The sequence below is a fragment of the Xyrauchen texanus genome, chromosome 42 (genome assembly GCF_025860055.1).
Source record: "Xyrauchen texanus isolate HMW12.3.18 chromosome 42, RBS_HiC_50CHRs, whole genome shotgun sequence".
Lineage (NCBI taxonomy): Eukaryota > Metazoa > Chordata > Actinopteri > Cypriniformes > Catostomidae > Xyrauchen > Xyrauchen texanus.
This window is the reverse complement of record NC_068317.1, coordinates 24,426,961-24,441,283: the sequence shown is the minus strand read 5'-3', so window position 1 is coordinate 24,441,283 and position 14,323 is coordinate 24,426,961. Positions and strand designations below refer to the sequence as shown.

Below are 14,323 nucleotides of genomic sequence, written 5' to 3'. Positions count from 1 at the left end.
AATAAAAAATTTAATTCGACCACCAGCTAAAGGAGGGCACTGTGGGTGACTCTAAATGACAGCATGTCTCATTTATTTTCAGATAATAAAGATAAGTAGGCCTATCTTTATTTATAAAGATAATATGTGCATTTATGTGTAGAATAGCCTACATTTAATTAAAATGTTAAGAAATAAAAATTAACCTCTATGCTATATCTGTGGTTCATGAAATGATCACATTATTGCTTCACATGCTTAATGTGCATATTGATATAAAAAATGCAGTAGGCTATTCAATTTAGCCATTTATAAGATTTATATATTTGTTTTATTATTTATATGTGATTACGGAGCGATTGATAATTGTTTTTAATTAGCCCATTGCTTTTTCCATTATCTTGCCTCTTTATCGATTTCCCACAGAGACGGGAGCGGGCGAAGCCTAATCTGCTATCGTCACTCAGTGCCCAGATGTTACAGAAGCTGTCATTGGTCAATGCTCGTTGATTTCACTGTTTCATGGCACATGGTTTCCAACTTTATTAACGTTTAAGCCGTCGAAGATGTTTGGCGTCCGACGAACCGGGGAGTCGGGATTCTAGGCCCTTCGTCTCCGTCAGATATGTACCGACTGAATATGCAGCACGAAATCCTGTATCATTGGTCACCAATTAGCAATTGGTTCCATCCGATCCACGATACATCATTACAATCGTTGCCTCATCTCACCTTTTCAACACTTTAGCCCGCGCGACAAAACAACGGAGTTGCGTACACCGCTATTGGGGTGTAGATAGCACTTAGCACCGAACACGGTTCATGTATGCTCTTTCGTCTCCCGCAGCATGAGGTAGGCTAGTAGTAGAGCTGCAGACGCTCTGCTTCCCGAAATAAGCCACACATCTTCGACGGCGGTCGCACATAGGACGAGAAGCGCCGCGTCGCGACTAGGAGACGGCACAGGTATCAAACACAGGGCACGTCGATGCGGTTCACGTGTACACACAAAAGCTTCCAATGTTTTCCCCTTCTTAAAAAACGAACAAAGCTAGAGTAAATAATAGGCTAAATGTAAATAGATTTGGGTTGAATTTAATGGAGTTGCGGCAGAAATTTGAGCAGCCTCCGGAGTTGAAGGTGGCCGTTGATAGGAGGAGGTAACCCCATACCATGATTAATGGAAACAAGTAAATGCTTCACGCTCCAATGTTCAAGGCAAATCTGTGCCCTTGTTGGGCGCCGCTGACAGACGCCAAGTGGCGCCGGCTGTGTGCGTACATTCATAGAAAATAATTGTTTAGGATTTTAAAACGTGCCATGTCGTCTGCCAGACGTGTCCGGTGTAAACGTTAATAATGTGAAAACGGCCTTGTCACTAGGACTAAAACAGTGTAATAAACGAGCAATGACCATAGGTAATGACAGCTTTTGTAACATCTGGGCACTGAGTGATGACAGCTGATTAGGCTCCTCCCCTCCCGTCTCAGGCGATAAAAGGGCAAGATAATAGAAAGAGCAATATGCAAATTAAAAATACAATTATCAATAACTCCGTAATCACATATTAATAATAATATATATATTTAATCATAAATTCTATATTACACATGGCTAAATTGAATTTTGCATTTAAAAAAACATGTATCTGTTTTTATTAATTGGTTATTTTATGATTATCAAATTATTGATTATTTTTATATATTTCTTCACATATTATTGATTGCTCAATTAATTTATAAATCAATCGATTATTGCATGTCACATATGGGCCCCCATAGTGGTAAATTGCTTAACCTGCTTTCTGGAATACCCCTCAAATCTATTTTCCCCACTTAAAAAAAAACAATGTGTTTAATAGGAGCCTATAGCCACTGCGACAGGGGTGTCTTTTACCCCAAATACTATCCTTTCACTTACTGGACAGATATTAATAATACGTTTGATATAATTACATTAAATAACGGGACATTTAATGATATTAATAATGGGCTTTTAGCCCCGTTGTACCCTACCCTTTTACTTTTTTAACAGATCATTACTCAATACTGCCTGACAGCTCTAAGAGACGCATTTGTGAATTATTATAGTGAATTCACGCAACAGTGGCTTAATGTACCAAACCTAACCTACTCTCAGGTATCTTGAATGCTTCATATTACTTTATGCATGTTTATTCTGCCTCCGTTAACCATTGGACGTCTTTGCTCTTGGTGAGCCACGCCCCACACACATAACGTTTTATGTAACCAAGGGAACCAGTCGCCCACACGGGTTTGCGATCTCTTCTCGCGAGATGACGACGCTAGTCTCTCAAGCTGAAGATAGTATCGCGAGACCAGAGTGGCAGCTCATAGCCCTCCTTGCATTGTTTCTCGCGAGATGTGGACAGCAGCGCCCCCTCCCTGTTCTAATGCGGCGAGGAAGGGAGGGGAGAAGTATTTTCAATACATATACATTTCAATATCGCCATTGAATATATGCTTGTATATTTTTCTTCAAAGGAATTATTTGAGCGTTTATGGCGTGGATATTAAATTCGTCTATTTATATCAGTCTTAACACATCCAGCTCGTTTAAAACGCAAGGAAAACGGAAGAATAAATCCTAGAAAGAAGAAAAGAGGCCTATTTTTGTTCCTGATATCCTGGAGGCGCAGTTCACACTGTCGACCGGTGTAATTCACATCAAACGGACGTTAAACTTGAGGCTCTTCTTTGCACGCGACCCGCAGTTACATTGCAAGAATGCATGGCGACTCACTGGCGCACTAACCCCACTTGTTTTGCGCGCATTGGAAGACCTGCTACACACAAAAAGCGGCCTGTTTTCTTTTTGCAGCGCCATGAAGAGCAGCGGACAATAACAGAGTGACGGCGCTTGCGTCCAGTCCTGCGCATTTGCGCGACTAAAATAATAAATAATCCACTGGAATAGCATTGCAAATAAGGACTACTCAAATACAGGAACCGATAGAAGAAGGAGAGAATCATCTTGGCTCACTGTTTGAATTTGGTGGTTCTTTTGGAGGCGCGGAAGGGTGAAGAGCGCCACCAGCGTGTTGTTGTTTTGAATTTTAAATCGAAACTGTAACACCAATTGTGATTTATGGAGTATCTCTGAGCGTGTTTTGCAAATGCATCGGTGAATGTTTTTCGAATTGGATCAACGTGGATGCGCTTTTATCAGATGGTGATGATGATTTGGGCGTATTTCGTGCCGTGGAAGAGGGGCAAACGTTAAGATGGAGTGGTGTTTATGAATGATCTTGTATAAAGACGCATTTTGCGTGCTTGTGCACCGATAGTTGAATATCCGGTTTAATCTTCGCATGCATAAAGCACTCTGCGTTTCACGCTCGACTGAATCGCAAGCCCAGGTTCATCAACATTGATGAAACGTGGGCTGTTGGCGGGACTGAAGCCTTGTACTGTCGCTCCTTTTCTGTTGTTGTTTTTTCCTCCCCGAAGTGGATCTGTCTAGCGCGACACTGCTGAGATGAACCCGGTGAATGCGACCACTCTCTACTTGTCAGCTTGTCGGTCGGTGCTGCAGTGCGATCCCCAGGACCCCCAGGCTTTGGCTGAAATCTATAAGCTCTTGCCTTTTTTCAGACAGTCTCTCTCCTGCCTTGTGTGTGGTGAGAGTCATTTTATATTCTGCTTGATCACTGCATGCTCCTAGCTCCTCATGCTCTCCCGTACCTCCACCGACCAAGACACACCCCCATAGATTCCACACATTCCTGACCCACAATGACAACAGCATATATATGTGTATATATATTATTATTTGGTATAAGATGGATTTTTGTCTGCTTTTTTTACTTGATACTGAATCCAAACAATTATAGCACATTTCTTATCTCCCAATAAAATGGTCTGCATGATATTTCTATCAATCAAGGCATGTTTATATGATAGGTGTTCATGTTTTTTAATAGGAGGCTGCAGTTGTGTTTGCATAACTAACCATATGCCGAACATATAATATTAGCTACATCATGTAATATCACGTGACAATGTGTGTATTTTTTTTAATGTTGCAGAACCCTCGATGATATGTACTTTATACAATACAATGTTATTTACTAAAGGAATGTTCAGTTCATGTTAAAGGTGATGTAAGCAATTTTTTATAGCTGTTCCCTGAAAAAAATAAAAGAAATGGGTGCAATGAAATAGTACACCTGTCACTGTGACACCGCTAGTCTCTGTAATTTACTACAAAATTTAATTTCGACTTGTACCTCCTTTTCTTTAAAAAAAAATAAAAATCTGGGTTGCATTGAGGGACTTACAATGGAAGTGAATACTTGTCGATTGAGCTTAACTTGTACTGAACATGGAATATTCCTTGAATCTTATTTAGGAGCTACAAAGATACAATCTATTTGCAATGTTGAATGGTATTTTTAAATCGACATAGTATATGAGCAATATATTAAGGCTGTTGATAAATAGCCCCAGATAGAGATGTAAGGAAGTATTTGTATGTTGATATGTTTTTAAATAAGCTATCAAGTTTTTTCATGGCCTAAAATGGTTTTATTTCTTCTCTCAGGAAATTTGCTGCTAGATCCAATTGCTCCTACCAACTCATCGTGCCAGCACTATGTATGTAAATCTTGTAAAGGCAAAAAGATGATGATGAAACCATCGTGCAGCTGGTGTAAAGACTATGAGCAGTTTGAAGAGAATAAGCAGCTGTGCATCTTGGTCGACTGCTACAGAAAGCTCTGCGAGTACATTGCAGAGTCTCCTCTCTCCCAGCACATTTCAAGTGCAGTGGAAGGGGCTCCAGAGATACTGGCTCTAGTAAATGAGGGCCTCTCTTTGGACAGTAGGCAGGGGGAGGAGTCACTCTCTCTGAGCTTGGCAAACCAGTCCCCTACACCCTCGACATCAGAAACACTCCTTGATGAGGGCCAGTCCCCTTTGACTGAGATCAAGGAACAAGACCTTAGTCCTTTAGGGGTAAATGGTCTACAAGACTGTAACGGTTTAACCAATGTGGAGGAATTAACTGCCAGCTTACCTTCACTAGAGACAGATGTTCCAGACAGGGGCATGAGTGGGGGCGAGGTGGTGAAACAAGAAAGTTTCACAAATGAGATCCCTGTGTGTGATGCCGTGGCCGCTGCTGGTGAGGAGTTATGTACTACTACCATGGACATTTGTGGGTTTGGAGAGGATATAAAGCATGATGGCGGCACTCTCCTCTTGAGTGTAGAGGAGGTGCTCAGGACTCTAGAACCAGACCATGTACCCCAGGATGAATGTCCTGCTATCTTACAGTCAACCCTAGAACCTTCAGGAAACTTGAATGGACCATTTGGTTGTTCAACCTCCTCTGTAGACTCAACTCGGCAGCTCTCCTCACTCCCACATGATTCACAAGAAGTTCTCCTGCCCCAGCACCCAATGTCCCAGAAAAATCTACAACCTTCAGGAATATCCTGTTCCACGTTGACACCAAGAGTGCCACGGTCCAATCGGAAGCGCTCTCGGTCGGAGAGCGACAGTGAGAAAATTCAACCCCTACCTATTTCCACCTTCATCCAGGGTCCTACGTTGGATACCTCTGCCCCTATTCCTGTCAAGTGTGAACCTAAATCCCCAGTTCAGACTATCCCCCTCATGTCGGCAGTGCCCAATGGTGGGGGCCTGTTGAAAGTAGGCAAGACATTACTGGTGCCCGCTAAAAATGTCAAAAAGACCCTTGACCACCATGGACCCAAAAAGGCGTACACAAAGTCTAAACAGGGAACTCCCAAGACAAAGGACAAGACGAAAGAACGGATTATGGGTACAACCCTTATTCCAGGGAGCCCCACGAAAGTGGTTTATAAAAAGGCGCAGGAGAAAAAGGGCTGCAAGTGCGGCAGAGCGACTCAAAACCCAAGTGTTCTTACTTGCCGTGGACAGCGATGCCCTTGTTACTCCAACCGCAAAGCTTGTCTGGACTGCATATGCAGGGGCTGCCAGAACTCCTACATGGCCAATGGTGAAAAGAAACTGGAGGCCTTTGCCGTGCCAGAGAAAGCCCTTGAACAGACAAGACTCACTTTGGGCATCAACGTCACCAGCATCGCAGTTCGCAACGCTGCTGGTAGTGGGGCAGCTGGGATGCTTAATGTCTCCACAGCTGCTGGCTCACCTGTTGCCTCCTTCTTGGCAACAGGGCCACATGAAGACAAAGGATTTGATGAACCATTAGACATGAGGTTTGACTGAGGTCAGGAAGATTCTCCTTTACCACCCCCCTATATTTCAAATCGACTTGTGTTTCAGTGTGGTGGCACTGTACCGAGGGCTGATGCCAGCAGAGTCAGTGATAAGGCAGCTACTGTGATTCTGTTCCAGTTCACTAAACTATTTCATTAAACTAGTTATTGCTGAAGCTCTTGCCTTTAAATCATTTGCACTATTATTCTGGTTTTCTTGCACACCATTAAAAGTTCAGGTGAGAGAGATAGGTGAGGTTTTCATTTGGGAAAGGTCATCCTTTTTTATGTTGTTGTACAAGTGATCTATAAGGCATGATCTTTGGCAAGATATACTTGACCTCATTGTTGTGGGTCACGCTATGTGCATATGTGGAAGAATTTCAGTTGGTAGGTTAGGGGAAGAGATGTGTTAAATGAAATGGTACCCTACAGCATCAGTAGAGACTGGGAGTATTTATAAAAATGTTTTGTACACAGACTTATGAAATTCAATTAAAAAGTACATTTTATGATATATTTTTTAAGTTACATTAACAATATTTGCAGTATTTATTGGGTATCACTTAACATAGATTATGGTCCACCCAGTGCATCATCTGGACATCATTTCTACTGATGTAAGTCACAAATGCAGTATGTATGGTTTTCTGTCTAAATTATGTTGTTGTCCTGATTGTGCTAGTTTTGCTGTCTCAAACTGTTATTTTCCCCCTGGGGCATTTAAATACCTGTAATATAAATGTAACATATTTCCACAAAAAAGAAAAATCCTAACACGACTCGTGTCTGTCATTTCACAAATTCCTTATGAATTTATGTACTCTAAATGACAAACTATAAAATCACAAACTATAACTTCTGATTGAGATTGTATAAATCATACTGACATATTTAGAAAGTTGGTTATAAGATGAAACTGGATGCACATTAAGATCACAGAAAGATTAGAAACAAAACACAGCTGCACATAGATATAGTGCTGTTTGACAATGGGTGCTGCAAACAATTACAACAGTGTATTACAATCAGAGCAAGGCACTGCAATGAAACATATGCTGTCCATATGTGAGTGCATAACTTGTTCATGCAACTGTGAGCATACACAAGACTGTACATGTGCAATGTTTATACTGAGGTGACATTCAGATGTAACATGCAGGTGCGTATACCCTGATGAGCAGGTATTGTATTGTTAAATGGCAGTTAGCAGAAAGATCCTCAATAGTGTTTCTTCACTTTATGCAATGCAATAAGAATGCAAGTTTTAGCAAGATGACACATCGTTTTATAAGGTCTGTCATGGTTTTGCATGATGCATGCACTTTTAATAAGTAATCAATTCACATTTCATCTTGGGAACTATTATTGCTAAGGTAAGCACTGTTCTTTGTGCCAGTTGAACATGAAATCCATAAATATTGTGTAAATGTCATAATTGATCAATTTTTGTACTAGCCTACCTTTGAAACTATATATTGCACCTAAAACATCAGAAATAACAAATTAAAATGTTTGATATGATTATTAAATGCTAATTTTTCACGCACAAAAATTACTTAGGAATCAGGTGTCCTAATTAAAAGTCTGAATTAATTAAACAAACATATCTATGGGGTAATGGATCTACCAAAAGGGGGCAACAGACAAAAAGCATTTGAACATATTAAAGCTTGAGCTGATTTGCTATCCTATGATGAAAATAATTTACCAGGTTTTACACCTTAAGAAGTCAAATCATTTCTGTGTCCCTGCAAAATAAAAACATATCAATGTAACAATAACAGGAAACAAATGTTTTGATTGAAAAGCAGGCATAAAAAAAAACCTAATAGTTCAAGTGGATGGAACTAATATTTGAGTGGATAACTCAAATATCAGAAATATATTCAGAGTAATTCCAAAACAGTCTTTATGCAAATTTACTCAGCAGTGATGTGCATTTTATAATATGTGACAACCTCTTATGAAAAATATTTGTTTCATTTTAGATTTTTCATACACTTTCTGTATATTCTTCAATAATGTGCAAAAACCTGCAATTATAGCAAAAGAAAGTCACTGATCATTGGTCTTAAATGTTCAATAAAACTAAATTGAAATGTACCTTTTTTAAACTGTTAATATAATTATATAACTGGTATATTACAATTATAATTCTGCATTATATATTTATTTTACAACTCTGAACGTGCCATATTAAAGTAAAATAGTTTAAAATAGTCATAATTTCCCTTGGTTATCAACAATATATACAGTATTTAAAGGTAATCCATACAACTTTAGTCATTTAATCTACATCTGCACATACGTCAAGCGAGAGGAAGTGTGAATGAGCTTTCCTCATGACAGCAGATGTCAAGATTTATAATGAAAAAGTAATATTTTTGTCTGTTTCTCAACCAAAAACTTCAGAAGACTTGGATTAAACACTGGAGTCAAATGGATTACCTTTATGCTGCATTTAAATCTTTAGAGCTTGAACATTTTTGACTTACATTGCAGGCCTATGAACAAAGACATCATACGTACCTACAAAAATATTTGTTTGTGTTCCGCAGAGTAAAGTTATACGAGTTTAAGATGCATGAGGGTGAGTGACGATGAAAGAAATATAATTTTGGGGTCCAGAAGTGAAGAACTGAATTTTAGGATGAGGTTTAGATTTAGATTAACATGTAATAATAAAAAATTAAATACTACACATAATATACAACTTATTACTAGACTAGTTTGACATTGTTGCACTAAAAATGACGAGGATTTTGTGCAGAAATGGTGAAAAGACTTTATTTAGTGTGGTCTCAGGTGTAGCATTTTTACATCTGTATATTCCTCATATATTTGGCAATGGTAAATGTATATACAAAAGAAATTATGTACAAGACAATTTACCCTTTAACAAAATGTCACAGTGATCTTCACATTTCGGGTATGTACATTCATAGATTCATGCTTACCAAGAAAATGGGTGTGCTGGAGATCACTTGGAATGAATTATGTTGTAAAAAAAACCTGAAATGATATGAAAATACTCACACATACAGACACACACACACAATACCTCAGAAATACAATCAAGGGATGATTTATAAAATACAGAGTTTCACATCACAAGAGTGCATTTAAGTTTGGGCCATTCTTAAAGATGAAGTGTGTAATCATTTGGATGTTAAAATACTTTCTTCTATCCCAGCTTAATACGTAGGGTCAACTACAGTATAAGCCATTCGTAGGTTGATTCCTCCGAAAAGTATAACACTGTGGCTCATTGGTTCTTTCCAAATATTGTTCTGTTTCTTTGAGTGTCCTGACCAGCATGATGCAGCAAAGCTGGCTCAACCAATGGCATGAGTTTGGGGTGGGAATATCTGTTAGTCCAACCAATGGAAGATGGGGGAGTGTTCAGCAGACCAGGTCATTGCTTGTGCAATTCTGTTTGGTGACGCCAATAATTACGTGCATCACCTTTAAAGACAAAACAATGAAAAGCCTCTTTTCACGTATTTCAATGTCCCAAAATATGCTACATGAAGTCACAGATCCAAGGAAAAGCTCATCCTAAGGCACACTTGCACATAGTCACACCTTCCTTTCCTGCCTGGACAGACACAACAAAGTGATCCACCGTGTCCAAACGACTTGCATCCAAATGACCTGGCAAGCCCCTTGCCCCTGCAGACAGATGTGATGAGTTCTCGCCTCTCCCCTCGCAGGGCATTCCATTCCAACACAGATTTCACCTAGAAACTGATTTATGACTAGATTTGCAGGCCAAATGTAAAAAAAGTGCCAAATATTTACACCTTTCAAACATCTAATCAATCAAAGTTAACTGTTTTGGCAAGCGACAGTGCATCTCGGCTAGCACATCTAAATGTTTTAAGGCATTTGGCTGCCTTTCAAAGATAGCTTTGGTAAAAATACCGAGCAAGCTGAGTCTTGTCGCTGATCTTGTAGAGCGGCACTCAAAACAAACAAGAGGTGCGTTTTTCCATTGCGCATCCTTTTGCGATTAGCTTACCAAGAATGCACCGAAGAAACTCGACTTCTCATCCATGTCGATGGTGCTCACGTTGCTGACCGTCACAAACACCCTATCCCCTCCTCCTAACTGAAAAAGCCCAGCTTGGTAGATGGAATACAGCCCAAATTCCATGTCACGGGACCAGCATGTCGTCCGAGCGTTCTTCATTAGCAGAATAGGCACTGGGTATGAGCTCACTTTTTTGTAAACATACTGTAGCATCGGTTTGCCCCGAACAGACTCGCCAGAAGTGCCTTCTACCTCCTTGTTACTTTCGTCTTCCTCGATTAGCGTATGTCTGAAGTAAGTTTGGGAGTAGATGTAGTAAAGGCCAGCCTGTGGCACCACCAGTTCTCCGTCACTTAACTCTACATTCTGGAGGAAAGCCAGACCCTTTTCAGATTCCCACGATTGGATCTTCTGGCCGTAGCCCTTCCTGTTCGGTAGACCTGCATTGTCAAGCCAAAGAGAAGGATTATGGGTCTTTTGACAGAAAAGCTGCATTGTTTCAGAGTTTGGCAGAAGAAGGGAAGGGGGTACTTGTTTCAAAGACTCGGCTCAATTTACAAACAAGCTTTTTGTTTTAGGCAAATTGCCATAGAGATATGATGAAACACAGTGTGTGGGACTTTAGAGGAACTTGTAAATATTCCTCTGTCCTAGATAAAAGCCGACAAAGTTTTATGAGCTTTTTTCCAAGGACGCTAATATGAAAACAATGATTACTTGCAGGGACGCAGTCATTGTTCAGCGCAGTTGAAGATTGTTGCATAGTTGTGCGCTTTTCTATCTGATTTGGACTTCAGCCAATCAGTCAGCATAACTCAGTGTGGTTTATTTGTATTTTACCTCCATGAAGCAGATGAGCATGGACTATGATATATGTTATTGAGTTGTTAAAACTCTCCTATTGTCACTTTATTTATCAGCAAGTTTGTTCAGTACAAAAACAAATGTGCATATTCAAGATCAAAAGTTTAATGTTAAATCCCAGCAGCTATCAACAAAGTTAAGCCTGAGAAGTTTTTCATGGAATGAGACACATACCTCCTCCATCTTTTTCGGTATCGGGTGTGTAGCTGCCTGTCACATGTGCTGCTATTTTAGGCCGAGGGGAATCGTCTTGGTCTTGGATCACCAATGAGGGAAGTACACGAGAGACTTCATCTGTAAAAATCCTAAAGGTTAATTCTCTTTAATCTTAGCCTTAAAGCAATATTCTGGGTTCAATACAAGTTAAGCTCAATCGACAGCATTTGTGGTATAATGTTGATATAAAAAATTATTTTTAATAGTCCCTCCTTTTCTTTAAAAAAAGCAAAAATCGAGGTTACAGTGATGCACTTACAATGGAAGTGAATGGGACCAATTTTTGGATTTTTAAAAGGTAAAAATGTGAAGCTTATAATTTTATAAAAGCACTTACATTCATTCTTCTGTTGAAACTCATGTATTATTTGAGCTGTTAAGTTATTTAAATTTAAATTTTTACAGTCAATTTAGGGTTTGTTGACATAACATTATTAGAAATGTTTAGGAAGCCATTTTATTACACTAAAATCATGTTTGCATGCATATTGTTTATGTCTTGTGGCTATACTTTTCACAAAGTGAGTATTTTAATGTTCAAACATTGGCCAACTTTCAGGGGTAAGTCAAAATTTATTTTTGAGGTAATCAATATTATGCCACGAATGCTGTTGATTGAGCTTAACTTGTATTGAACCCAGAATATTCCTTTAAAGGGACAGTTCACTAACAATTCTGTCGTTATTTACTCACCCTCATCCTCATTCTAAACCTGTATGTCTTACTTCCTTAGAACACACAAAAAAATAGGCAGAAAGACAGCTTCATACACCTTTCACTATATTATATGGATAAAACGTTCCAACAATAGTGAATGGTGACTGAGACTAACATTCTGCCAAATATCTCCTTTTGCGTTCTACAGAAGAGAAAAAGTCAAATGGGTTTGGAACAAAACAAGGGTGATTAAATGATAACAGATTTTTCATTTTTGGGTGAACTGCGCTTGTAACTATTTTATTCTAATTTAAGCCAGTTCTAACTTTAGACATACCTTTGACTGCTGATGAAATTTCTTTCTGATAACGACTGGACATTGACTGTTAAAAAAGAAATACATAAAAAAAATGCATTACAATAAAAATAAGGTTAGGCAAACATTTTAAATCTCACAATGAAAGTTGTGAAAAGAGCATTTTTTTTTTTTTGTATTATAGCGGATATTTGCTTTTCCAGAATTTGCATTAATCTTAAGCTTAGAAAATTAAGAAACTTCCTCTATTAATTAAAAAAGGAAAAACAATCCAAGCCATAAAAGGACTCATTCATTGTATATCCCCTGGCCAGCTTTATGACCTTCGGAAAATTATACCTTTTCAATCAGAAAGTGGAGCTGTTGCGTGACCTGCCAGCAGGGGTCGTCTTTTCCCTCCGCCGCGTTTAACTCCTGACCCTTTATAGTCCTGAGGTTGGCGCGCATCAGGCACGAAACACTGCTCTTGGAGAAGGTTTCTTTCATCTGCCAATAAACAATTATTTGGATTTAAATGAGGCATATAAAAAGTAATAAAATGCAAGTATTATGTGTTAAAGTTAAGTAAAAAAAAACAAAACATAAATATTCTGCTTCAGGACCAGTTAAAAATGCTGTTTTAGAGCGAGGATTATGTCGCAGTTAAGTAGCCTACTTTCTAACTGCAGAAATCAGAATGATTGTTCCGCACCCATAATATGCAAATATGAGGGTGATTTTCTTTTATTAATACATTTGAATTGCTTGAAAAGGTAATTATGATAATTGGTTTATATAAATTGCAAAATGAGGCTATCATGTGCCTTTTATATAAAATTATAATTTGCTTGAAATTTTAATTAGTATGCATAGAATGTAAAAATGAACACTTTTATGTGTTTATTATCTATTGCATGCATGAATTGCAAAAATATGGTGCCATAATATGCCTTTTAATCATCAAATTATAATTTGCATGAAATGTAAATTATCTTTTGTACTCAATGTAACAACGAACACATTTTATGTGCTTTTTTTAATTGCTTGAAATGTTCATAATTATCTTTTGCACACATAACATGTTTAATTATATATATATTAAACATGTATAAACGATAACTGCTTTGAAATATAAAATATAATTTTTGCATACACAAAAATATATATATATTTGTTTTTATTTATTTTCGTTTTCTATTAACTCCACATTGCCATTAACTGGCCTGCCTGCGGTTGCTTAACTTGTACTTGAGGCTTCACTGAGCGACCTGTTGGCATCTTTCCACTAATCAAAATGCAAACACATAAACCTCTGCAAGCAACTCCATTTTCTCTCATCTAGAAACGGTGCAAAACAGCATTGATCCGCTCTGAAATTTTACATTTCAGTGTCGCAACATGCACAAACCGCATTCAGAAAACTTTGCACCAGACCAGTCCTGGTCTCGTGCATTGAGAATAAAAAGCATAATGTAAACGGCCCTTACCGTCGTTAAAACGTTACTAAAGTATATGAAAGTTACAGCCACGGCTATTGTCTGGAGAAGAATTGCAGCCAGCAACAGAAGTCCGATATATTGCATGGTGTGAGAGCTTGTCATGCTGACTATTGCGTGTGATAGTGCAGCTCAAGACAAAAGCTGAGGCAGAATTCTTTCACTCTGTACATATGAAAAAACATGGAGGCGGGGCAGCATTGACTATCAAGGAAACAGTGCGTGCATGAATGTTGTACTTTCATGTAAAAGCTATGCATGTAAAGAATCTCTTTCGTTTTAGCTTTTCTGAGCAGTAAATTACCTAAAGCATCAAACTTCTCCCCATAAGATCATGCTCTGTTAAATATACCCATTTGAGTTTTATGGTAACATTAGGTATCATGAACTAACAATGAACAACACTTTTAACATAATTTCTTACTCTTGGTTAATATTTATTTATAAAAATAGAATGGCTAATTTTTAGCTCATGCTAACGAAACTGATCTAACTGTGAATTTGGTGATGGCAAATCAAAAGTTATTTAGGTAAATTTGCACTGCGTTTGCCGA

At 38.5% G+C, this 14,323-nt stretch overlaps 2 protein-coding genes across 2 annotated transcripts; one reads left to right on the top strand and one right to left on the bottom strand.

The window, feature by feature from the left end:
* Window positions 1-2,388: 2,388 nt before the first annotated feature.
* LOC127635371 (E3 ubiquitin-protein ligase MSL2-like) lies at window positions 2,389-7,692 on the top strand. The gene is made up of 2 exons (XM_052115362.1): window positions 2,389-3,619; window positions 4,543-7,692. Exons 1-2 carry the CDS (start codon window positions 3,478-3,480, stop codon window positions 6,213-6,215), a joined length of 1,815 nt encoding a protein of 604 aa, XP_051971322.1. The 5' UTR covers window positions 2,389-3,477; the 3' UTR covers window positions 6,216-7,692.
* A 1,286-nt stretch (window positions 7,693-8,978) lies between these two features.
* On the bottom strand, window positions 8,979-13,924 carry LOC127635378 (tumor necrosis factor ligand superfamily member 10-like). The gene is made up of 5 exons (XM_052115371.1): window positions 13,761-13,924; window positions 12,634-12,780; window positions 12,316-12,361; window positions 11,280-11,399; window positions 8,979-10,681 (listed from the first exon to the last, which is right to left on the bottom strand). Exons 1-5 carry the CDS (start codon window positions 13,872-13,874, stop codon window positions 10,221-10,223), a joined length of 888 nt encoding a protein of 295 aa, XP_051971331.1. The 5' UTR covers window positions 13,875-13,924; the 3' UTR covers window positions 8,979-10,220.
* Between the last annotated feature and the right edge of the window lie 399 nt (window positions 13,925-14,323).